We start from the raw sequence: 23,738 nt of genomic DNA on the forward strand, positions 1-23,738 counted from the left end.
CCACACTAGGAGCAAGGATAAAGTGAGGTGATTCAACCCATTGCAATCTTACCTCTCTTACCCTGGTGTCTCAGTGCATCAGGAACTTGTTGTCTGAGGAGCTGTGGATAGAGTGTGATTTAAGCATTCTTGCAGAAGTAAGATATGCAAAATTATAAAAGATTTGAGATAGATAGATAGGGAGAAATGTTCTCGCTGGCAGGAGGGTCTGTGACCAGAGAATTTAAGAAGCGTTTAGATGAGCAGCTGAATTGCCAAGGTATAGAAGGTTAGGACCCAGTGCTGGTAAATGGGATGAGTATATGTGGGTACTTGATGGTGGCACTAACAGGATGGGCCGAAGCACCTCTGTGCTGGATGACTCTCTGACCCTACAGCACAGATTTAAGATAATTGCCCAAAGACTTGGGAGGAATGAGTTCTTACTCAACCACGTCTATGATCTGAAATGCACTGCCTGCATTAATGGTAATTTTCAAAAGGGGATTGATCATATGTTTGAAATGGAGAAATTTATAGGGTTTTGGGAAAGGCCAGGGGAATGTGACTTGGTAGCTCTATGAAAGAGCTGGGACACAAACAATAGACTGAAATGTCCTCCTTTTGTGTTGTAGGAGTCCACTTAAATTGGACACCAGCGGTCTTTCGTGGCATTATATTTTTGGGAAAGACCAAGTGTTGCCATTGGGTGGAAGTAGGATAGTTGGACCAGGACAGCTGGCATATTTTAATGGAGACACCTGCACCTCCTCCAACCTTGTCTAATGCATTTGGTGCTCTCAATGTGGCCTCCTCTACGTCGGCGAGACCAAGCATAGACTAGGCAAGACTGTTTTGCGGAACGCCTGCGCTCTGTCCACAATGGCCATCCTGACACGGTCGCATGCCATTTCAGCTCATTCTCACACCAGTCTGTCTGTCCTCGGCCTTTTGCATTGTTCTAGAGAAGCCAAATGTAAATTGGAAGAACATCTCAAATTGGGTAGTCTACAACCCAATGACATGAACGTCTTTGGTAACCCCTCACTGCCTGTGTTCCTTTCTCTATCCTTCTGATCTACCATAGAACACTACGGCAGAGAAAAACAGGCCATTTGGCCCTTCTAGACTGTGCCAAAATGTTATTCTACACAGGTTTTCCCATACCCCCCCCCCACTCCATTACCCAGTTTCTCTCCCCTCCCCCTCCCAGGTTTCATCTGCCTTTCACCCACACACTACACCTTCTGGGTCTCCTAACCCCTCCATCTGCCCATCATCCCTACCTGATTCCATTTATCACCTTTCCTTATCGGATCCCAGCATCTGCAGCCTCTGGTTCCTCCAGTTATCACCTTCCAGCCTCAAAGTCTTCCACCACCCTCCCTCCCCACCTGCCTCCATCTGCCCCTTGTTTTTTTACATCTCCTTCTCTCTCTACCTATTACCCACCAGCCGCTGTCTCCCAGCTCCGTTCTCCCCTTCCGCCACCTGGCTCCTCACCAGAGGCTGACTGGTATCCAATTTAAACACACTTGAATGGCTTAAAAGAGGTGATTTAATCCATGGTGCCTATGCCAGCTCTTTTACAGGGCTGTTCAAGCAGGTATATTCCCCACAATCCTATAAATTTCTCCATTTCATATATATTACCAACCCCTATTGAAATTACCATCCTTTCAGAAAGCACGTTCTGGATCATAATATGGTAGAGTAAAAAAAAACTCATTCGAACTCCATAGGTTACAGCTTTTCAAATATTGATCCGCTTTCTTTATAAATCTGCCACCAACCTTTAAACACCTTGCTCTCGCCTCAGCCTCCTTCGTTCCATATGATTTAAGACCTTTGGTTAACAAAAAATTTACAAGTCACAGACTTAAAGTTAGCAACTGGCCCAGCATCAGTTTCTTCCCCCCACTTGCCTCGAAAGCTTCTACCAATGACCTTAAATGTTATCTTCCCAGGGTACCAAGAACATTACAAGAATGTTGCCAGGACTCAAGGGCCTGAGTCATAGGGAGAGGTTGGGCAAGCTACAACTTTATTCCTTGGAGTGTAGGAGACTGAGGGGTGACTTTATGGAGGTGTATAAAACCATGAGGGTCATAGATAGGGTGAGTGCACACATCCATCACTAAGGACCCTCACCATCCGGGACGTGCCTTCTTCTCGTTACTACCATCGGGGAGGAGGTACAGCAGGCTGAAGACCCACACTCAATGATTCAGGAACAGCTTCTCCCTGTCCGTCATCAGATTTCTGAATGGTCCATGAACCCATGAACACTACCTTGTTATTCCTTTTTTTTTTGCAGTATTTATTTATTTTGTAACTTATAGTAATTTTATGTCATTGCACTGTACTGCTGCTGCAAAACTACAAATTTTACATCATATGTCAGTGATAATAAAGCTTATTCTTATTCTTTTTCCCAGGGAAAGGGAATCAAAAACTAGAGGGGATAAACTTAAGTTGGGAGGGGAAAGATTTAAAAGGGATCTAAGGGGCAACTTCTTCACACGGGTGGTGTATATAGGAACAAGCTGCCAGAGGAAGTGGTTGAGGCAGGTGCAATAACAACATTTAAAAGAAATTTGGGCAAGTACATGGGTGGGAAAGGTTTAAGGATATAGGCCAAATGCAGGCAAATGGGACTAGCTTAAATGGGCAACTTGGTTGGCATGGACCAGTTGGGCAGAAGGGTCTGTTTCCACGCTGAATTACTCCATGACTCCACCAACCTCTCTGCCAAGGGAAAGAAATATTCTGTCTAGAGCCTTCAACTTTTTAAACACCTTGCTCTTCCCTCAGCCTCCTTTGGCTAACAAAAATTTACAAGTCACAGACTTAAAGTTAGCAACTGGCCCAACATCAGTTGTTGCTTGCAAGAGGGAATTCCAAATCCCTTCTGCTCATAGGGGTGTTTCTTCACTTCACTCCTGAAAGCTTGGTCCTAATGTTTGGTCTGTATGGATATGTGCCAAAGTACTGGGGAGGGTAACATGGGAGTTGTCACTGTATAAGTAGCCAGCGTTCTGGACCATTGATCTAGAATCAGCAGCTGGAGGTTAAATTCAACTAATTAAATAAATCTGGAATTTAATGGTGCCCATTAAGATGCCAGATCGTTGTAAAAAAACATCAGGTTCACTTCAGAGAAGAAAATTTACCATCTGGCTTGTTCCGGTTTCCTCCCACATTCCAAAGACATACGGGTTAGGAAGTTGTGGGCATGCTATGTTGGTGCCGGAAGGATGGCGACCCTTGCGGGCTGCCCCCAGAACACTCTACACAAAAGACGCATTTCACTGTGTTTCGATGTACATGTGACTAATAAAGACATCTTATCTTACCTTGCGTGACTTCAGACCCACAATATCGTTGATTCTTAACTGCCTCCTCAGTTCAGGGGGTGTTTAGGGATGGACAATAACTACTGGTCTTGCCACTGATGTCCATATCTCATAAGTAAATAAAATAGGTAGACTGGGAAACCATCAGTTTCTCTTAGTCTGTGTAAAAATAAAAGATTCTATCCTGAGGGGTTAGGGAGCTTATAAATTTAAAAAATGCAATCATTAAACATCAACATTAAAGCTAGAATAGAAACAAAATGCTGGAAGCACTTAAATTAGGTAGCATCAGTGGAATGACAAGATCATTAGATTCATAGAGTTATACAGAGCAGAAAAGGGCTCTTCGGCCCAACTCGTCCTCCCTGAGATAGTCCCATTTGCTTGCATTTGGCTCATATCCCTTTAAACCTTTCCTAGTCATGTACCTGTCCAAATGTCTTTTATACGTTGTAATTGTATCTGTGTCTACCACTTCCTCCGGCAGCTCGTTCCATATATCCACCACCCTCTGTGTGAAAAAGTTGCTCCTCTGATTCCCTTTATCTGGAATCTGGGGAATGGCAGGTTGGTAAGTGCTTGGCTCATTGAGCTGTGCATGCCGTAATATTTCTGGATGGCTCCGCTAAGATAATTGTATAACTAAACTTCCCTGCAAGGGACCTAATAGGAACTAGAGCACCGCTAGCAGACAGAGAAGAAGAGCATATGCGTGCAATGTACAAGATATTCAGGCACTCCGGTATAAGTCAGAGCAAAGGCGAGAAAGATTTCTAGGTCTTGGTGGAATTGCAGACTAGTGTTGCAATGACCTGATGAGAATAGGCAAGGTCACATACTGGCCCCAATCTCCTTCCTTCCATTGGCACTGTCCACATCACGATGTTCACAAAGTTATTAATAGCTGCGAGTAATGCCTCAGACAGTGCTGTGGTTTAGACACTAGACAGTTCTTCTATTTCCATTACTGCCAACTTGCACGCTAAACTTTCCGACTCCATGGTGATAGCAGCAGGTGTAATATATCGGCTGTCTGCTCCCAGGTCAAGTCATCCTTCAAACACCAGGGCTTCATCTTATTCACTCTCGTTGGAGGAGGCCTGGGCAGAGTGCCCCTGAGAGGCAGGGGATGTTGCGGACATTTGAGAGCTGATTTTCTACGTGAGGTGTCAGGGAAGCACGTTGTTTGAACCATGATGTAGTTGGCAGGCCAAAAGCAGGCAGTGTGTATTCTCTGTGGTCTGCTTACGAAGCAGCACCCCCAAAAACTTTCATATTCTTCATTGGGCTTAATTCCAGAGAACATTCCTGTCACAGAAGGGGAGTGTAGGGCATCTTGAAGATAAGTCAGAGGAAGAGGAAACTTTCCTTACCTGTCCCTGGACCAAGGTCCAGTCCTCTGTTATAATTCCTTCAATTTCATCCCCTGCATGACTTTTTTATCTGAAATGTTTCATATATTTGCATCTTTTGCAAATCTATTGTTAAATCTCTGTATGTGTGCTGCCAAAGCGACATCATTTGCACACTCGTTCAGTCACCAGCTCAAATAACGATGAGCACTGAGGGACTTTGTATGGGTGAGCATTAGTCAGGTGGTAACGTTAGATAATTTATAATCCCCGAGTGAGCCTGGAAAATGAACAAGGATGTGCCGAGTACTGGTTGATTTGAAGTGTGAAACTTGTGGATACTCGCCTGAAATATGTGTGTGCTCGAAGTCAGTGATTAGAAGGGTGTTGTTTATTATGTGCTAAGCTTAGAATGCATCAGCAGTACTCTGGCCTTGAAGGAGATACTGAGGCATTCATGGAGTGTTGGATGCTCTTCTTCCTATGTTTCCAAAGAAGCTGGGCCACCTGTGTGGAAATGCCCCACTTTCGTGCTGTTTTGGATGAGAAGATTTTCAAAATCGAACGGTGCAGGGCATGGAACTTGAGACCTAGTTCAGGTCACCTCCCAGCCTATAAAGGGAGCAGGCAAACCTCTGGGATTCCTCAGTAATCACTCGGAGAGAGGCATGTGCCTTACTGTGCATTGCATTTCCTCTAAGGAGACAGCAAGCTGTTAATCCACAAGCCCGCCATTCTCATGATTGCCCCGTTTGAAGGGCTCGGGGAGGTCAGAGTGCCAGGGACAAATGGAACTTGCAGCACATTTGCTGTGGGTCAGGTAGGTTGCTAACATCGGATCTGAGCAGGGTGGAATGGTAACCTTTTCTAGTAAGTATGTTGTGGCAAGGTGGTGGGGTTAATTTTAGGTTCTTTTAAAGCAATGTAAGTCCAAACTTGTGGGTAAAGGTAGGTGGGAAAGTAAGTTGCGTATGGACGAGAAGAGGCTACAGAGGGATATGGATAGGTTGTGAATGGGCAAACAACCTGGCAAATGACATAGAATGTGGGAAAGTAGGAAATATTTAAAAAAATATGCATTATCGAAATGGGTAGAGACATCAAAAGTTACAACATAAAAGCAGGCCCTTCGGCCCACCAAGTCCATGCTGGCCATCAACTATCCATTTACAGTAATTCTGCATCAATCCCAATCTCCCTCTATTCTCTCAACCCCACTGCCCCCCTCCCAGATCCCAGCTTCTGCCCCTCACTTACACACTTGGATCAATTTACAGTAGTCAATTAACCTACCAATCCACATGCCTCTGGGATGTGGGAGGAAATCCACGCAGTCACAGGGAGAACGTGTAAACTCCACGCAAAAAGAACCTGAGGTCAGGATTGTACCCAGGTCTCTGGCGCTGTGAGGCAGCGTCTCAACTCGCTGTGCCAACTGTGCTGCTTCAGACTTCCATCCAGATCTGCTCCTCAATAACACAGCAACAGAGGGAACCTCACGCTTGAGCTGGCATCTGTTAATGCGCCTGGAAACAAGGGTTCCCGAGTGTTGTCTGATCTGAAGCCAACTGAGGCAAAGACCAGCAGTGATGTGTTGTAAAAACAATAAAACTTTCAAAACCATTGCTTTATTCCCGGGCTTCTGCACCTTCATGCTCACCTGTTCCTTACTTCTGCTGTTGTCAACTGTTTTTAGTTGTTAGGAAAGGGACTCACCATTCTTTCTCCAACTGTACGTGGAATCACAGCAGTGTGATTAACTCTTCCTTCTGAGCTGATATATTGAACCTTTACAACAAAGAAGGAGGCCAGACAGCCCCTCCCCTTCTTTTTCTCCCCCCCCCCCACTCCTTTGTCTTCCCTTATTCCTGTGGCTCCCTTCCCCCGCCTTGATGACCTGCCCATCTCCTCTCCTCCCCTCCTCTATTCCATGGTCCACCTCCCTCTCCTACTGGGTTCCTTCTTCTTCAGCCCTTTCCCTCTTCTACCTATCACCTCTCAGCTTATTACATCCTCCCTGACCCACCCCCCCCCCGCCACCCACCTACCTTCCCCCTCTCACCTGGACTCGCCTATCACCTGAACTCACCTTTCCCCTGCCTGCGTGTGCTCCTCCCCCTCCCCCCACCTTCTCATTCTGGCTTCTGCCCTCTTCCCTTCCAGTCCTGATGAAGAGTCTCAGCCCGAAACGTCGACTGTTTATTTCCCTCCACGGATGCTGCCTGACCTGCTGATTTCCTCCAGCACTTTTTGTGTATTGCTCCAGATTCCAGCATCTGTAGAATTTCTTGTCTCTTTACAATTAACCTCTTTCACCTGCACTGTCTCACAGCTCAACAAGTTTATTTCCCTTTTTTGTGTCTAAAACCCTTCTGAAATGATTGAGTCCACTTCTGCCACCTTCATGGGCAGCAACTCCCAGGTTGTCACGTCTACCTCTATTTAAAGCTCAAGATCCCATGTGCTTTCCTAACTACTGTAATATATTAAAATGCTAGAAACACTCAGCAGGTCAGGTAGCATCTGTGGAAAGGGAAACAGAATTAATGTTTCAGGTCTGGGACCCAAGAACTGATCCCTGCAAAACCCCACTTGCCACACCCTGTCATCTTGAGAACGATCTGAATCAGCATCAGGTTGATTATCACTGACATATGTGGTGAAATTTGTTGTTCTGCGGCAGCAGTACAGTGCAGGACATAAATTGTTGAGTGTGGGTCTTCAGGCTCCTGTACCTCCTCCCCAATGGTAGTAATGTGAAGAGGGCATGTCCTGGGTAGTGATGGTCCTTAATGATGGATGCCGCCTTCTTGAGGCACCGCCTCTTGAAGATGTCCTCGATGGTGGGAAGGGTTGTGCCCGTGATGGAGCTGGCTGAGTCTACAACCCTCTGCAGCCTCTTGAGATCCTGCACATTGGAGCCTCCATACCTGGCAGTGATGCAGCCAGTCAGAATGCTCTCCACCGTACATCTGTAGAAATTTGCAAGAGTCTTTGGTGACGTACCAAATCTCCTCAAACTCCGAATGAAGTAGAGCTGCTGGCGTGCCTTCTTTGTGATTGCATCAATGTGTTGGGCCCAAGATAGATCCTCTGAGATGTTGACACCCAGGAACTTGAAGCTGCTCACCCCTTCCACCGCTGACCCCTCAATGAGGACTGGTGTGTGTTCTCCCGACTTCCCCTTCCTGAAGTCCACAATCAATTCCTTGGTCTTGCTGATGTTGAGTGCGAGGTTGTTGTGACACCACTCAACCAGCCGATCTATCTCATTCCTGTACACCTCCTCGTCTCCATCTGAGATTCTGCCAACAACAGTGGTGTCATCGGCAAACTTAAAGATGGCATTTGAGCTGTGCTTAGCCACACAGTCATGAGTGTAGAGAGAGTAGAGCAGTGGTCTAAGCATGCATCCTTGAGGTGCACCTGTGTTGATTGTCAGTGAGAAGGAGATGTTACAACCAATCCACACTGACTGTGGTCTCCTGATCAGGAAGTCGAGAATCCAGTTGCGGGGGGAGGTACAGAGGCCCAGGTTTTGAAGCTTGTTGATTAGTACTGAGGGGATGATGGTGTTGAACGCCGAGTTGTAATCGATAAACAGCAGCTTGACGTATGTTTTGCTGTTGTCTAAGTGCTCCAAAGCCAAGTGGAGAGCCAGTGAGATTGCATCCGCTGTAGACCTGTTGTGGTAGGCAAATTTCAGCGGGTCCATGTCCTTGCTCAGGCAAGAGTTAATTCTCGCCATGACCAACCTCTCAAAGCACTTCATCATAGTAGATGTGAGTGCTTCTGGGCGATAGTCATTGAGGCAGCTCACCCTGCTCTTCTTGGGCACCAGTATGATTGATGCCCTTTTGAAGCAGGTGGGAACTTCCGACTGCAGCAGTGAGGTTGAAGATGTCCTTGAACACTCCAGCCAGTTGGTTGGCACAGATTTTCAGTACCCGGCCAGGTACACCGTCGGGGCCTGAAGCCTTGCGAGGGTTCACCCTCTTGAAGGATGTCCTAACGTTGGCCTCCGAGACAGAGATCACAGGGTCGCCGGATGCTGTGGGGATTTGAACAGGTGTAGTGTTATTCTCCCTTTCAAAGTGTGCATAAGAGGCGTTGAACTCATCAGGGAGTGAAGCATCACTGCCATTTATGCTGTTAGGTTTCGCCTTATAGGAAGTAATGGCACACAAACCCTGCCACAGCTGTCGTGCATCCGACTGTGTCTCTAATTTCACACAGAGTTGCCTTTTTGCTCTCACGATGGCTGTACTTGGACTTCTTGTAGGGTTCTGGATCACCAGTCTTGAATGCCACAGATGTAGCCCTCAGCAAACTACGAATCTCCTGGTTCATCCAGGGCTTCTGGTTCGGGAAAACTCGGTATGTTCTCGACGGCACACACTCATCCACGCAGATAACCAGTCCTCAATCCACATCAGTATAGTACCAGCTCTAAACCAATCTGCTGCATGGGACCTTATCAAAAGCCACCTGAAAATTTTAAATACAGCACATCTACTGTTTTTTATCTCCCAGCTGTGATAAAGAAGGGGGAAGAAAGTGGAGAGAATGGTTTGGAGATCTAAATATGATTGAAGAGAAGGGATTGACGCTTGGTAGCCCTGACAACTCATCATTCAAATCACTCTTTTCATGATGAGTCCCTATAAGCCCCCTTTATCCACTTCACTGGAGTTCTCTGCTGGAGGGAATCAATAGGGGTTATTTTCTGTTTCACTGCACAAACCTTAGTCTCGTGTGAAAGCCCAGCTGCTGCCCTGAAAGTAGAACTTATAAAAAGAAAGGCTCAAAGGTACTGGTGAAACCATACACCAGTGGGAATCACAAAAACTGCTGATGCTGGAAATCTGAAACAGAAACAGAAAAAGCGGACAAAACTCAGAAGTCAGCAGCATCTGTGGAGAGAGAAAGTCAATGTTCGGCTCTTTGTTAGAACTGGGAAAGAACGAGAGATACAAGTAGGTATTTGGTAGGAGGGAAGGTGGTGGAGGGATGTGCAGAACAAAGGGAATGTCTGTGATAGGATGAGTACAGGTGCCTCTGAAGTTTCTTCCTTCTTGCTTAACCATGGCTTCCCCTCCACCATTGTGGACAGAGCCCTTGTCTTCATCTAATATATTTCCCAAACCTCTGTTCTCACCCCTACCACACCCCCCCCCAACGCCCAGACAGAACAAGAATGGAGTTTCCCTGGTCCAGCCCTCCAGCTTCCACACTCAGTGTGTGATCCTTCGTAATTTCCACCAGCTCCATCACGATCCCACCACTCGACGCACCTTCCCCTCCCTTTTCAGCATTGATGGGGATTGCTCCCCTTGTGACTCCTTTGTCCCCTTCTTCTCTCCCCACCTACCTCATCCCCGTTGTATGTGAAACCGCTAGGTGTAGAGCACCTGTCCACTTACCTCTTCCCTTCCCACCATCCAGAGACCCAAACCAGGTGAGGCACTCGCACTGCTTCCAACCCAGCGTATTGCATTCGGCGTTCACAGTGTGGCGTCCTCTACACTGGAGGTGTAGCGTTTTGTGGAGTGACCTTGAACTTCCAATTGCCATCCCACTCCCTCTCCCTGTCTGTGGCCTCCTGTTATGAGACCCAGTGGAAGCTCGAGGAACTACCCTCATCTTCTGTCTGGGCATGTTGCAGCCTTCTGCACCTAACACTGAATTCTCTAACTTTAGAGAACACACTCTTTCTTCCTGTCTATAAGAGAACCATTTCCACCTGCCATTTCTTTTTCCCTTCGCCTCTCTGTCTACACTCTGCTCTGCCCACAGGTCCCAGGATGTCAGAACCACATCAGCCACAAATTACACAACCTCGGCATGTTCTCCCATCTGTTCACAATCAGAGAAGTTCCCTCGGTTTCACCCACATTTTGCTGCTGCCCAGACTAGCAATTCTCCCTCATAAGGGTCCCTCATGTTTCTCTCTCCACAGACGCAGCCTGCCCTCCTGAGTGCTTTCAGCATTTTCTGGTTGTATTTCAGATTTCCAGCGTCTTCAGGGGTTTTGTTCTCATTTACAATCTCACTATTTCCTATCAACTGCCCTGTATGTATATAGTACACCCACTAAGCTCATCTCTTTGCCGGATTTATTCTGTGTTACACTAACTGCATTTCCTAGGATCTGAACGTACATAGAACACTGAACAGTACAGCACAGGAGCACCACATCTGTGTCGACCATCCCATCTGCCTGCTCATGATCCATATCCCTCCATTCCCTGCCTGTTCATGTGCCTGTCTAAATCCCTCCTAGATGCCACTATCGTGTCTGCTTCCACCACCTCCCCTGGCAGCCCATTCAAGGCACCCACCACTCTCTGTATAAAACAAAATCACCCCATAAGTCGCCTTTAAACTTTCCCCCTCTTACCTTAACGCTATGTCCTCTGGTATTTGACATTTCTACCCTGGTAAGTGAGTCTATCTATCCGTGCCTCTCATAATTTCATATATTCCTATCAGATCGCCCCCACACCCCCTCTGCCTCCGGCGCTCCAGAGAAAGCAATCCAAGTTTGTCCAACCTCTCTTTATAGCTGATGTTCTCTAGAGGGGATCTTGGTCCGGCATTCTACTGACCCTCATTTCTAGCTTCTCTTACTGTATGGTATAATTTATGTTCCATTTATGTTTTTCTTCTGAATGATGCTGTGTGCCTGCGATGCTGCTGCAAGTAAGTTTTTCATTGCACCTGTGAACACATGGACTTGTGCATATGACAATAAACTCCGCTTTGACTTTGACATTTATCACAGATTGTGGCCATCCCTCCTCTCTCCAAGCAGACGGCTTGCTGTTCCACACTGTCAAATCAGCCTCAACAAAAGTGACAAGAAGCAGGCTGTGTGACTCGTACATTACCTCTCCTTTGTCCTTCAACACCTCCAACTGTACCACTCCTGCGTCACCCGGTCTAGTGATACTGTCCTGAAACATCCCTCAAATATTACTCCTCTTGTCATTTCTCCAAGTATACTCTCCCTTCCCGTCCACGTACACCACTAGACACAACAGCTGCATCGACGTTTATGGTGACAGTATCCATCAGCCCTTCCAAACCTCCGCTGTCTCAGCTGTCTGAGAACTTGTCTAGCATGTGGTCTTAGACAAGTCACTGCAGTCAACTATTTGGAAAACCCACCACAGCCACAGGGAATTCCAATAATTAGAAAAAATCTAGAATAAATCAAAAGCACTGGGTTTTTGCTGAAGTCTCTGCTATTAGGAAAGAAGTTCTGTCTTCCTTACCCCATCTGTGCTATGTATGACTCCATTCAAAGCAATGTATTTAACTCTTTGCTGCCTGCTGAACTGAACCAGGAAGCTATGAAACTATTATGCCAAACTGCCATACTAACCACAAGAAGAAAAGACAGACCATTTCACATTTGCCTAGATATCAGATGCAACAAGGTAAAATCATATCTAAGCCTTGAAATTAGGTTTCAACTACTCCTGGTGCCCTTAAACAATATTGTGTATAGAGTAGCAGCAAATCAGGACCCCTCAAAAAAATAGAAAATCGGTGAAAAACAGGTTAGATATAGATATCTTTTTTTTATTAGTCACATGTACATCAAAACACAGTGAAACACATCTTTTTGCGTAGTGTTCTGGGGGCAGCCAGCAAGTGTCCCCACACTTCTGGCGCCAACATAGCATTGTTGGACCCGGACTTGAACCCGGGTCGCTGGCGCTGTAGAGTGTTATGCTAACCGCTACATTACCGTGCCTGTTTACAGCAGTACTAGATAGTTTTATATAAGAAAAGACATGTTAAGACTTCTGTACGTTCAGGCATTTGGGATTCTGCACCTCCTGCCCGATGGTAACTGTGAGAAGGCATTTGGAGGAAGCACAGAGCGGCAACAACATCCTCTGCATACAGTACTTCAGTGCTCTACAGCAAGAATGCCACAGCAGCACAATGGGGACTTAGCTGTCCTTGTAGGTAAAGTCGCCAGACTGAATCCTGAGGAAGTAGTGTCAGAACCGACAGTACTTGACTTTATCCTCATGGATGGAACTGTTTACAATGTGTTGGTGGGGATGACCTTCTGGCGACAAAGTTTTGTATTCCCACTGAGAAAACAACCCATCATCGTGATGTGAGACACTACCCTTGTGCTAAATAGAACAGATTAAAAACACACCCACCAGCTCAAAACCAGGTACCCACATGAGCCATCAGCAGCATCAGAATATATTCCACCATAGTTTGTAACCTCTTGGCATGACATCTCTCTCACAGCTATTGTCATCAAACCTGGGAAGCAACCTGGAGTGGAGAAAAGCATGCTAAGCACAGCACTACGTGTATCTAAAAACGTGGCACCAGTCTGGTGAAACGGCAATAAAGGAGTACGCTATGCTAAATGACTGAACCAGATCCCTTCAAAGCTCTGCTGTGACGTTGTGAATGGTGGTGGACGATTAGACAGCTCATGGGAAGAGAGCTCAAAATCATGTCCTTCCTGGTGGGAGAACCCAGCATGAATGAAAAGGACCAAAGTTTGTACAGTAATCCTCATCTAAGAGCGGAGCCAGTGGCCCATCCTGGCCTTCTCCTGAGGCTCTTGCTATCACAATTGCTTGTCTTCAGTTAATTTGATCCACTCTACTTGCTGTCACGAAGTGCCTGAGATCACTGGATACAGTAAAACCTATGGAACTTGATAGCATCTGTCAAGTCAAGTTCAAGTTTATTGTCATAGGCACACATACCCATGCCATGAAAATGCCACAAAAGTTAGCTTTTGCAGCAGCTGCACAGTACACTACAAACTTAAATTAACATAAATTACACATAACTTACACAACAACATAAACATAACAGCATTAGTGAAAGTTGAGAGAGAGTGAAGAAATGTAGTCCGAGGTAGTGTTAGGGTGTTTCAGGTGGGTTCAAGAGCCTGACGGCAGTGGGGAAGAAGCTGTTGTTGAACCTTGAGGTGTGGGTCTTCAGGCTCCTGTACCTCCTGCCTGATGGCAGCATTGAGAAGAGGGCATAGTCTGGATGGTGGAGGTCCCTGTTGATGGATGTCGCCTTCCTGAGATATCGCCAAAGATATCCTCCACAATAGTTCCATCTCTCCCTGGAATCTAATGTCCTAAAGACTCTAAAGTCAGAATCTAAACACACTGACAGTCTACTCTATCTATGCCTCTCGTAATTTTTTAAACTTCTATCAGGTCTCCCCTCAGCCTCTGACCCTCCAGAGAAAACAATCCAAATTTGTCCAGCCTCTCCTCATAGCTAGTATTCTGTGTCCTTTCTAATTCACAGGGTTTGGGACAAAAATGTTGTCTCAAGTATTGCCAGGGTGAGATCCATGGGAACTGAAACTGTGATCTCTGATTCATGTGGTTCAGCTAATTTGTTCTCTGAACTATTGGGGAGTTTGCTGTTATTTTTAATCTGTGTTGCATGGCAGTCAGAAGGTTGCAAAACCATGGCCACAGCAAGTTACAAAATAAGCCACATGAATGTTTCAAGATGAAAATAGTTCTGACATGCTCCAGCACTTTTCCCATGTCAAGTTAGCAAGTAGTTTTGTACTTTCTACCTCAGTTTTTAGTTTAGTTTTGTTCAGGGCATGGCTGGCAAGGAAAGTGTTTGTTGCCCGTCCCTAATCGTCCGTAAGAGGGTGATGTTCAACCTCTGCAGTTCTTCTGCTGTTGGGGAGTGAGTTCCAGGATTTAGACCCAGCAACAATAAAGGACCTGTAATGTATTTCCAAATCAGGATGGTTATGGAACATTGAGAAGTAACAATGTTGTGCTGAACTAATTAAGCTAGAGATTAAATGCTTAACTAAACTAATCCCTTCTGCCTACACAATGTCCACATCCCTCCATTCTCTGCACGTTCATGTGCCTATCTAAGAGCCTCTTAAACACTTCTGTAGTATCTGCTTCCACCGCCACCCCTGGCAGCACATTCCAGGCACCCACCACTCTCTGTGTAAAAAAAACTTGCCCAGCACATTTCCTTTGAACTTAACCCCTCTCACCTTAAATACATGCCCTTTAGTATTAGACACTTCAACCCTGGGACAAAGATACTGGCTCTCTGCTACATCTGTGCCTCTTATAATCTTACAAACTTCTTTCAGGTCTCCCCTCAGCCTCCGCCGCTCCAGAGGAAACAACCCAAGTTTGTCCAGCCTCTCCCTCCTAGCACATGCCCTCTAATCCTGGAAGCATCCTGGTGAACCTCTTCTGCACTATCTCCAAAGCCTCCACATCCTTCCTACAATGGGGTGACCAGAATTGAATGCAGTATTCCAGATGCAATCTAACCAGAGTTTTATAGTGCTGCAACAAAACTTGGAGGAGCACTTTATTGACTAGGAGGGGAATTGTATGGGCTTGTGATCCCATGCGCCTGCTGTCCTTTGACTGTGAGGTCATGTGTTTGGGATGTGCTGTCAGGGAAGATGAGCAGGTAACTGCGGTGTGTTGTACATGGTACTCACTGCAACCACGGTGCAACAGAGATGGAGGAAATGAATATTTAGGGTGTTTTGGGGATGCCAGTCCATGGGGCTGCTTTGTCCTGGATGGTATTGGACTTCTTGAGAGTTGATATAGTTGCACTCACCTTGGCAAATGGAAGATATTGCATCATACTCTTAACATGTAGATGGAACATTTTGGAACTTCAGGAGGTGAGTCACTCCATAGCATGGATTGAAAAAATGACACACAGGAAGCAGAGAGTGAGAAGAATGAGACATTTCAGGGTAACAGGCAGTGGCTAGTGAGTAGACTACTACAGAGATCAGTGCTTGGGCCCCAGTTATTCGGTAGTGTAGCGGTTAGCGTGACACTATTACAGTGCCAGCGACCCGGGTTCAATTCCCGCTGCTGTCTGTAAGGAGTTTGTACGTTCTCCCCATGTCTGCGTGGGTTTCCTCCAGGTGCTCCGGTTTCCTCCCACGTTCCAAAGACGTACGGGTTAGGAAGTTGTGGGCGTGCTATGTTGGCGCCGGAAGCGTGGCGACACTTGCGGGCTGCGCCCAGAACACTCTACGCAAAAAAGATGCATTTCACTGTCTGTTTCAATGTACATGTGACTAATAAAGATAGCTTATTCATATGAATGATCTGGATGAAAGAACGAAATGTAATGTTTTGATATTTGCCATGGACTGGATGGTGTTGTGAGGGGGATGCAAAGAGGCTTCAAGACGATTTAGACAAATTGAGTGAGTGGGTAAGTACGTGACAATTGCATTATAATGTTGATAATTGGGAATTTATCCACTTTGATATGAAAAACCAGAAAGACGGTATTATATAAATGGTGATAGACTGGGAAATGTTGATGTACAAAAGGACCAGGGTATCCACAAGGACCCGTCACTGAAAGCAAACCTGTAGGTGTAGCGAGCAGTTAAGGCAGCAAATGGTATATTGGTCTTCAATGCACGCGGCTTTAAGTACAGGAGCAAGGATGCCCTTACTACAGTTACGCAGGGCTATGGTGAGATCATTGTATGCAGCTTTGATTTCCTCATCTGAGAAAGGATATACTTGCCATAGAGAGATTGCAACAGAGCTTCGTCAGGCTGATTCCTGAGATTGCAAGACTATGGTATGAAGAGATGGCATCATGTAAGCCAGTGTTCATGAGAGTTCAGAAGAACAAAAGGAGATCTCATTGAAACAAACAGCATTTTCAGAAGTTGGATGCAGAAGGGATGTTTCCCCAGGCTGGGGTGGAGGGTTTAGAACCAGGTGTTACAGTCTCAGGATATGGGAAAAGACATTTAGATAAGGAAACATTTCTTCACTCAGAGGGTGGTAAATCTATGGCATTCTCTACCACAGATGGTTGTGAAGATCAAGTCGCTGAATAAAATAGTCACTGCAAAAATCAAGAAGAAAACAATAGATTTCTAGATCACGGGTATGGGGGAGAGTGTGAAATTGGTTGATTGTTAAATTGGTTCATTATTGTCACGTACTGAGGTACAGTGAAAAGCTTTGTTTTGCATGCCATCCATGCAGATCATTTCATCACATCAGTGCATTGAGGTAGTACAAAGGAAAGGCAATAACGGAATGCAGAATATAGTGTTACAGTTACAAAGGTGCAGTGCAGGCAGACAATAAGGTGCAAGGCCATAACAAGGTAGATTGTAAGGTTAAGAGTCCATTTTATCATAGTAGGGGATTATTCAATAGTCTCGTAATAGTGGGATGGAAGCTGTCCTTGAGCCTGGTGATACATGCTTTCAGGCTTTTGTATCTTCTGCCCGATGGGAGGGGGGGGAGAAGAAAGAATGTCCGGGGTGGGTGGGGTCTTTGATTATGCTGGCTGCTTTACCGAGGCAGCGAGGTGTAGACAGAATCCATGGAAGGGAGACTGGTTTCCGTGATGTGCTGAGCTGTGTCCACAACTCTCTGTAGTTTCTTGCAATCACAGCCATACCAAGTTGTGATGCATCCGGATAGGATGCTTTCTGTGGTGCGTCAATAAAAATTGGTGAGGGTCCAAGGGGCCATGCCAAATTTCTTTAGCTTCCTGAGAAAGTAGAAGCGCTGCTGAGCTTTCTTGTCCGTGGCATCTACATGGTTGGACCAGGACAGACTATTGGTGATGTTCACTCCCAGGAACTCGAAGCTGTCAACCCTCTCAACCTCAGTGCTGTTGACATAAACAGGAGCATGTTCACTGCTCCCCTTCCTGAAGTCAATGACCAGCTCTTTTGTTTTGATGACAATGAGGGAAAGGTTGTTGTCATGACACCATTGACAACATAAGAATATGGTATTGAGAAAGAGGATTAGCCACGATTGTATAGAATGGAGGAGCAGATTTGACGGGCCAAAAAGCCTCCACCTGTTCCTATTGTTCAGCTTCTAGAAGTCCCAGTCTGTGATCTGCTCTTGCAGCCATGGTATTTATGTGGTTGATCCAGCTGTATTTCTAGTCAATGGTGACCCCCAGAATTTTGATGGTGGGGCTTGGTGATGGTATTCAAGGTCAGATGGTTAGACTGTGGCTTGTTGGAGATGGTCACTGCCTGCTGTGAATGTTACTTACTACTTATCAGCCCACGTTCGAATGTTGTTAAGATCTTGTGGAGGGTTGGACTAGTTTGCATGCTGAGGAATTGTGAATGAAGTTCAACACTGTGCAATCATCAGCAACCATCCACACTTCTCCCCTCCTGATGGAAGGGAGGCCATTGGTGAAGCAGCTGAAGGTGGTCGGGGCCAGGACACTGCCCTGAAGAACTCCTGCAGTGATGTCCTGGGGCTGGGATGATTGACCTCCAACAGCCACAGCCATCTTCCCGCATGCACGGTACACTCCAACCACTGGAGCTGGCAACATCAAGAAGCTGGAGTTGTAAAACATCATTCCCGATAGTTTGTTCGCCATCTACAAAACTTGAGACGAGAGTGCAGTAAAATATTCCCATTTGTTGGATTGGGTGTGCCAGCAGTAACATTTGCACTCAACACTTTTCAGTGCAGGGTAACTTTCCCGACTGCTATCCCTGCCACTGAAGCTAGCATCCACCCCCTCTCCCACCTGTGCACCGTGAGTACAGTATGTCCAATCTACCACAACTGCATTAGCTCGCTTTGGCAGAGCTGTGGACACAGCCCATCACATCACGGACACCAGCCTCCCCTCCACAGACTCTGTCTATACCTCTTGCTGCCTTGGTGAAGCAGCCAGCATAATCAAAGACCCCACCCACCCGGGTCATTCTCTCTTCTCCCCTCTCCCATCAGGCAGAAGATACAGGAGCCTGAGGGCACGTACCACCAGGCTCAAGGACAGCTTCTATCCCACGGTGATAAGACTATTGAACGGTTCCCTTATAGGATGAGATGGACTCTTGACCTCACAATCCACCTTGTCAAGACCTTGCACCTTATTGTCTACCTGCAATGCACTTCCCTGTAGCTGTGACACTTTACTCTGTATTCTGTTATTGTTTTTACCATGTGCTACCTCAATGCACTGTGTAATGAATCGATCTGTACGAACGGTTGTGCAAGACAAGTTTTTCACTGTACCTCAGTACAAGTGAAAATAATAAACCAATTCCAATACCTTCCAGCATTATAATCCCTACTGCTGAGAAATACAGGTGCAAAAAAGTCAGCACCACCTTTACCTCCAAGCCACACACCACCTGGTTTGGGTTTGCAGTTCCTTCACTGTTGCTGAAACAGTATTCTCGTTATAGGGAGGTACAGCGTGGAAACAGGTCCATCGAGCCCCCACTGACCATAGAACCATAGAACAATACAGCAGAATACAGGCCCTTCGGCCCACTATGTTGTGCTGACCTTTAAACCATGCCTAAGACTATCTAATCCCTTCCTCCCACATGTCCCCCTATTTTAAATTCCTCCATATGGTTATCTAACAATCTCTTGAACTTGACCAATGTATCAGCCTCCACCATGCACCAACCACTCTCTAGGTGAAAAACCTCCCTCTGATATCTCCCTTGAACTTCCCACCCATTACCTTAAAGCCATGCCCTCTTGTATTGAGCATTGGTGCCCTGGGAAAGAGGTGCTTGCTGTCCACTCTTAATATTTTGTATACCTCTATCATGCCTCCCCTCATCCTCCTTCTCTCCAGTGAGTAAAGCCCCAGCTCTCTTAGTCTCTCCTCATAATCCATACTCTCTAATCCAGGCGGCATCCTGGTAAATCTCCTCTGCACCCTTTCCAACGCTTCCACATCCTTCCTATAATGAGGCGACCAGAACTGTACACTGTACTCTAAGTGTGGCCTAACCAGAGCTTTGTAGAGCTGCATCATTACCTCGCGGATCTTAAACTCAATCCCACGACTTATGAAAGCTAACATCCCATAAGCTTTCTTAACTACCCTATCCACCTGTGTGGCAACTTTCAGTGATCTGTGGATATGAACCCCCAGATCCCTCTGCTCCTCCACACTCCCTAGAATCCTGCCATTAACCTTGTACTCCGCCTTGGAGTTTGTCCTTCCAAAGTGTACCACCTCACTCTTCTCCGGATTGAACTCCATCTGCCCAGCTCTGCATCCTATCAATATCCCTCTGTAAGCTTCGACAGCCCTCCACACTATCCACAACACTACCGACCTTTGTGTCATCTGCAAACTTGCTAACCCACCCTTCCACCCCCTCATCCAAATCATTAATAAATACCACAAAAAGTAGAGGTCCCAGAACTGATCCTTGTGGGACACCACTAGTCACAGCCCTCCAATCTGAATGCACTCCCTCCACCACAACCGTCTGCTTTCTACAGACAAGCCAATTCTGAATCCACATGGCCAAGCCCCCCTGGATCCCTTGGCCTCTGACTTTCTGAAGAAGCCTACCATGTGGAACCTTGTCAAATGCCTTACTAAAATCCATGTAGACCACCTCTGCTGCACTACCCTCATCAATCTTCCTGGTCACCTCCTCAAAGAACCCTATCAGGCTTGTGAGGCAAGATCTTCCCTTCACAAAGCCATGCTGGCTGTCCCTAATCAGTCCATGATTCTCTAAATGCTCATAGATCCTATCTCCTAGAATCCTTTCCAACAGCTTACCCACCACAGATGTGAGGCTCACTGGTCTGTAATTCCCTGGACTATCCCTACTAACTTTTTTGAATAAGGGGACAACATTTGCCACCCTCCAATCCTCCAGTACCATTCCTGTGGACAACGAGGACTCAAAGATCCTAGCCAATGGTTCAGCAATCTCCTCCCTGGCCTTGCGAAGCAGCCTGCGGAATATTCCGTCAGGTCCCGGGGACTTATCTGTCCTAATATCTTCTAACAGCTCCAACACATCCTCTCTCTTGATATCTACATGCTCTAGAACATTAACCTTACCAACACTGTCCTCAGCGTCATCAAGACCCCTCTCCTTGGTGAATACTGAAGAGAAGTATTCATTGAGAACCTCACCCACTTCCACAGCTTCCAGACACATCTTCCCACCTTTGTCTCTAATCAGACCTACCTTTACTCTCATCATCCTTCTGCTCTTCACGTACGAGAAAAAAGCCTTGGGATTCTCCTTAACCCTACTCGCCAAAGCCTTTTCATGTCCCCTTCTTGCTCTCCTCAGCCCTTTCTTAAGTTCCTTGCTTGCTACTCTATATTCCTCACGAGCCCTATCTGATCCTTGCTGCTTACACCTTATGTATGCTGCCTTCTTCTTCCTAACTAGTTGCTCCACCTCTCTTGTCACCCACGGTTCCTTCACCCTGCCATTCCTTCTCTGCCTCACCGGGACAAATTTATCCCTAACATCCTGCAAGAGATCCCTGAACACCGACCACATCTCCATAGTACATTTCCCTTCAAAAAAGTCATCCCAATTTACACTCTCAAGTTCTAGCCTTATAGCCTCATAATTTGCCTTTCCCCAATTAAATATCTTCCCGTCCTCTTTGCTCCTATCCCTGTCCATGACAATGCTAAAGGTTATGGAGCAATGGTCACTGTCCCCCAAATGCTCACCCACTGATAGATCTGTCACCTGACCCGGTTCATTACCTAATACTATTTGGCATTCCCTCTAGTCGGCCTGTCAACATACTGTGACAGGAATCCGTCCTGGACACACTTAACAAACTCTGCCCCATCTAAACCTTTGGCACTAAGCAGGTGCCAATCAATATTTGGGAAGTTGAAGTCTCCCATGATAACAACCCTGTTCTTCCTGCACCTTTCCAAAATCTGCCTCCCATCTGCTCCTCAGTATCCTTGCTGCTACCGGGGGCCCATAGAATACTACCAGTATAGTAACTGCTCCCTTCTTGTTCCTAACTTCCACCCATACTGACTCTAGAGATGATCCTTCTACATTATCTACCCTGTCTGCAGCTGTAACAGTGTCCCTGACCAGTATCGCCACCCCTCCTCCTCTGCTCCCCCCATCCCCATCCTTTTTAAAACACAGCAAACCAGGAATATTCAATATCCATTCCTGCCCTGGTGACAGCCAAGTCTCTGCAAGAGCCACAATATCGTAGTCCCATGTACTTATCCAAGCTCTCAGTTCATCACCCTTATTCCTGATACTTCTTGCATTTAAGTAAATGCACTTTAGCCCATCCACCTTTCTACTTTTGTACTCTGTACTCTGCTTCTCCTTCCTCAAAGTCTCTCTACATGTTAGATCTGACTTTTCCCCATCCTCCTCTTCCTCAGACCTACCCCTCTGGTTCCCATCCCCCTCACAAACTAGTTTAAACCCTCCTGAACCACCCAAGCAAACATGCCTGCAAGGATATTGGCCCCCCTCGGGTTCAGGTGTAACCTGTCCTCACTGTACAGGTCCCACCTTCCCCAGAAGAGATCCCAATGATCCAGGAATCTAAAACCCTCCCTCCTGCACCAACTCCTCAGCCACACATTTATTTGCCATCTCCTCCTATTGCTACCTTCACTATCGCGTGGCACTGGCAGCAATCCCGAGACTGCTACCCTTGAGGTCCTGTTCTTCAGCCTTCTGCCTAGCTCCCTAAACTCACTTTTCAGGACCTCATCCCTCTTCCTACCTATGTCGTTGGTACCAACATGTACCACAACCTCTGGCTGTTCTCCCTCCTGCTCTAGAATCCTGTGGACCCGATCAGAGACATCCCGGACCCTGGCACCTGGAAGGCATACCATCCGGGATTCATGCTCACTACCACAGAACCTCCTATCTGCTTCCCTGACTATCGAGTCCCCTATCACTACTGCCCTCCTCTTCTCCTCCCTTCCCTTCTGAGCAGCAGGACCGGTCCCAGTGCCAGAGACCTGGCTACTGCTGCTTGATCCTTGCAGGTCATCCCCCTCAACAGCTTCCAAAGTAGAAAACCTGTTATTGAGGGGAACAGCCTCTGGGGTCCTCTGCTCTATTTGCCTGTTCATTTTCTTTTTCCTTTTCTCTCCCCTGACAGTCACCATTCTATCTACTTCCTGGACTTCAGAAGTACCTACTCTAAGGGGGTGACTGTCTCCTGATGTACAGTATCTACATAACTCTCCCCCTCCCTGATGCTGCGCAGTGTTTGAAGCTGCAAATCCAGCTCATCAATTCTGAGCCGAAGTTCCTCCAGCCTCCAGCACTTACTGCAGATGTGGTCACCGTGCACCACAGCAGGGTCCACTAGCTCCCACATCAAGCAGCTGCAGCACACCACCATGTCCTCCATCTGGACTAATTCTTTCCCTACCTAGTTTTATCCTACTTAAAAGTTTATAACAGTAACAGTTAAACCTTACCTTTACTTACCAGCTACTCACCCGCCTTGCCCCGTTACCAGCTAAGCCCGTTGAACCAAAGCGCAATCATTCTGCTCCCTCTCACTCCGCTGCCCGCTCCGAACGCTGCCCACTGGTTATGGCGGTCTTTTTCGACTGTTCGCGTGCTACCGACTGACGTCACACGCCTGTGCAGCTACTCCCCGCTATCCCCGAACCGTTAGGAAAACAAAACTTTTGTGTTCGGAACTCCTCGGCTGCTTCCGCTCGCTCGCCTCTCGCTCCCAATCGAAAACGCCGAAGACTTTCCTTCTCTTTTTAAACTGCTCACGCGTGCGCTACCAACTGACGTCACGCGCCTGCGCAGTTACTCCCCGCTATCAACCACTCATTCGCACTCACCTACACACAAGGGGCAAGTCATAGCAGCCAGTTAACCGACTAACCTGTCTGTCTTTGGGGTGTGGGATGCCACCCCTCCCCCAAACGGTCACAGGGAGAATGGGCAAACACCAAATGGACAGCACCCAAGGTCAGGATTGAACCTGGGTCTCTGGCACTGTGAGGCAGCAGCTCTACCTGCTGTACCACTGTGCTGCCCAAAAGAACTCCCCTGGAAAAGCAATTAAAGGAAATTGGCCACTGCTCACCAGTTGAGACAACCCCAGCTGTGCTTATGACGTGGGCTAAATTTGTGACCCTCTGGATTAAGTGAGAGGTGGTTATGGACATGTCTAAGACTGGCATTGGTAAATGGTCGAGAGATTGGTAGCTGCTGAGGTGCTGTTTCCTGTAAGAG

The 23,738-nt window shown here is 46.8% G+C and overlaps 1 protein-coding gene across 1 annotated transcript in view; it reads left to right on the forward strand.

Annotated features, from left to right (window-relative positions):
* Positions 1-23,117, forward strand: part of LOC127586938 (membrane-anchored junction protein) — a 43,437-nt gene extending 20,320 nt beyond the window's left edge. The window contains exon 6 of the mRNA XM_052044968.1: positions 23,002-23,117. Within this exon, the coding sequence (XP_051900928.1) occupies positions 23,002-23,117 (116 nt within the window). The remainder of the gene's footprint in view (positions 1-23,001) is intronic.
* Positions 23,118-23,738: the final 621 nt, after the last annotated feature.

The sequence above is a fragment of the Pristis pectinata genome, chromosome 38 (genome assembly GCF_009764475.1).
Source record: "Pristis pectinata isolate sPriPec2 chromosome 38, sPriPec2.1.pri, whole genome shotgun sequence".
NCBI lineage: Eukaryota > Metazoa > Chordata > Chondrichthyes > Rhinopristiformes > Pristidae > Pristis > Pristis pectinata.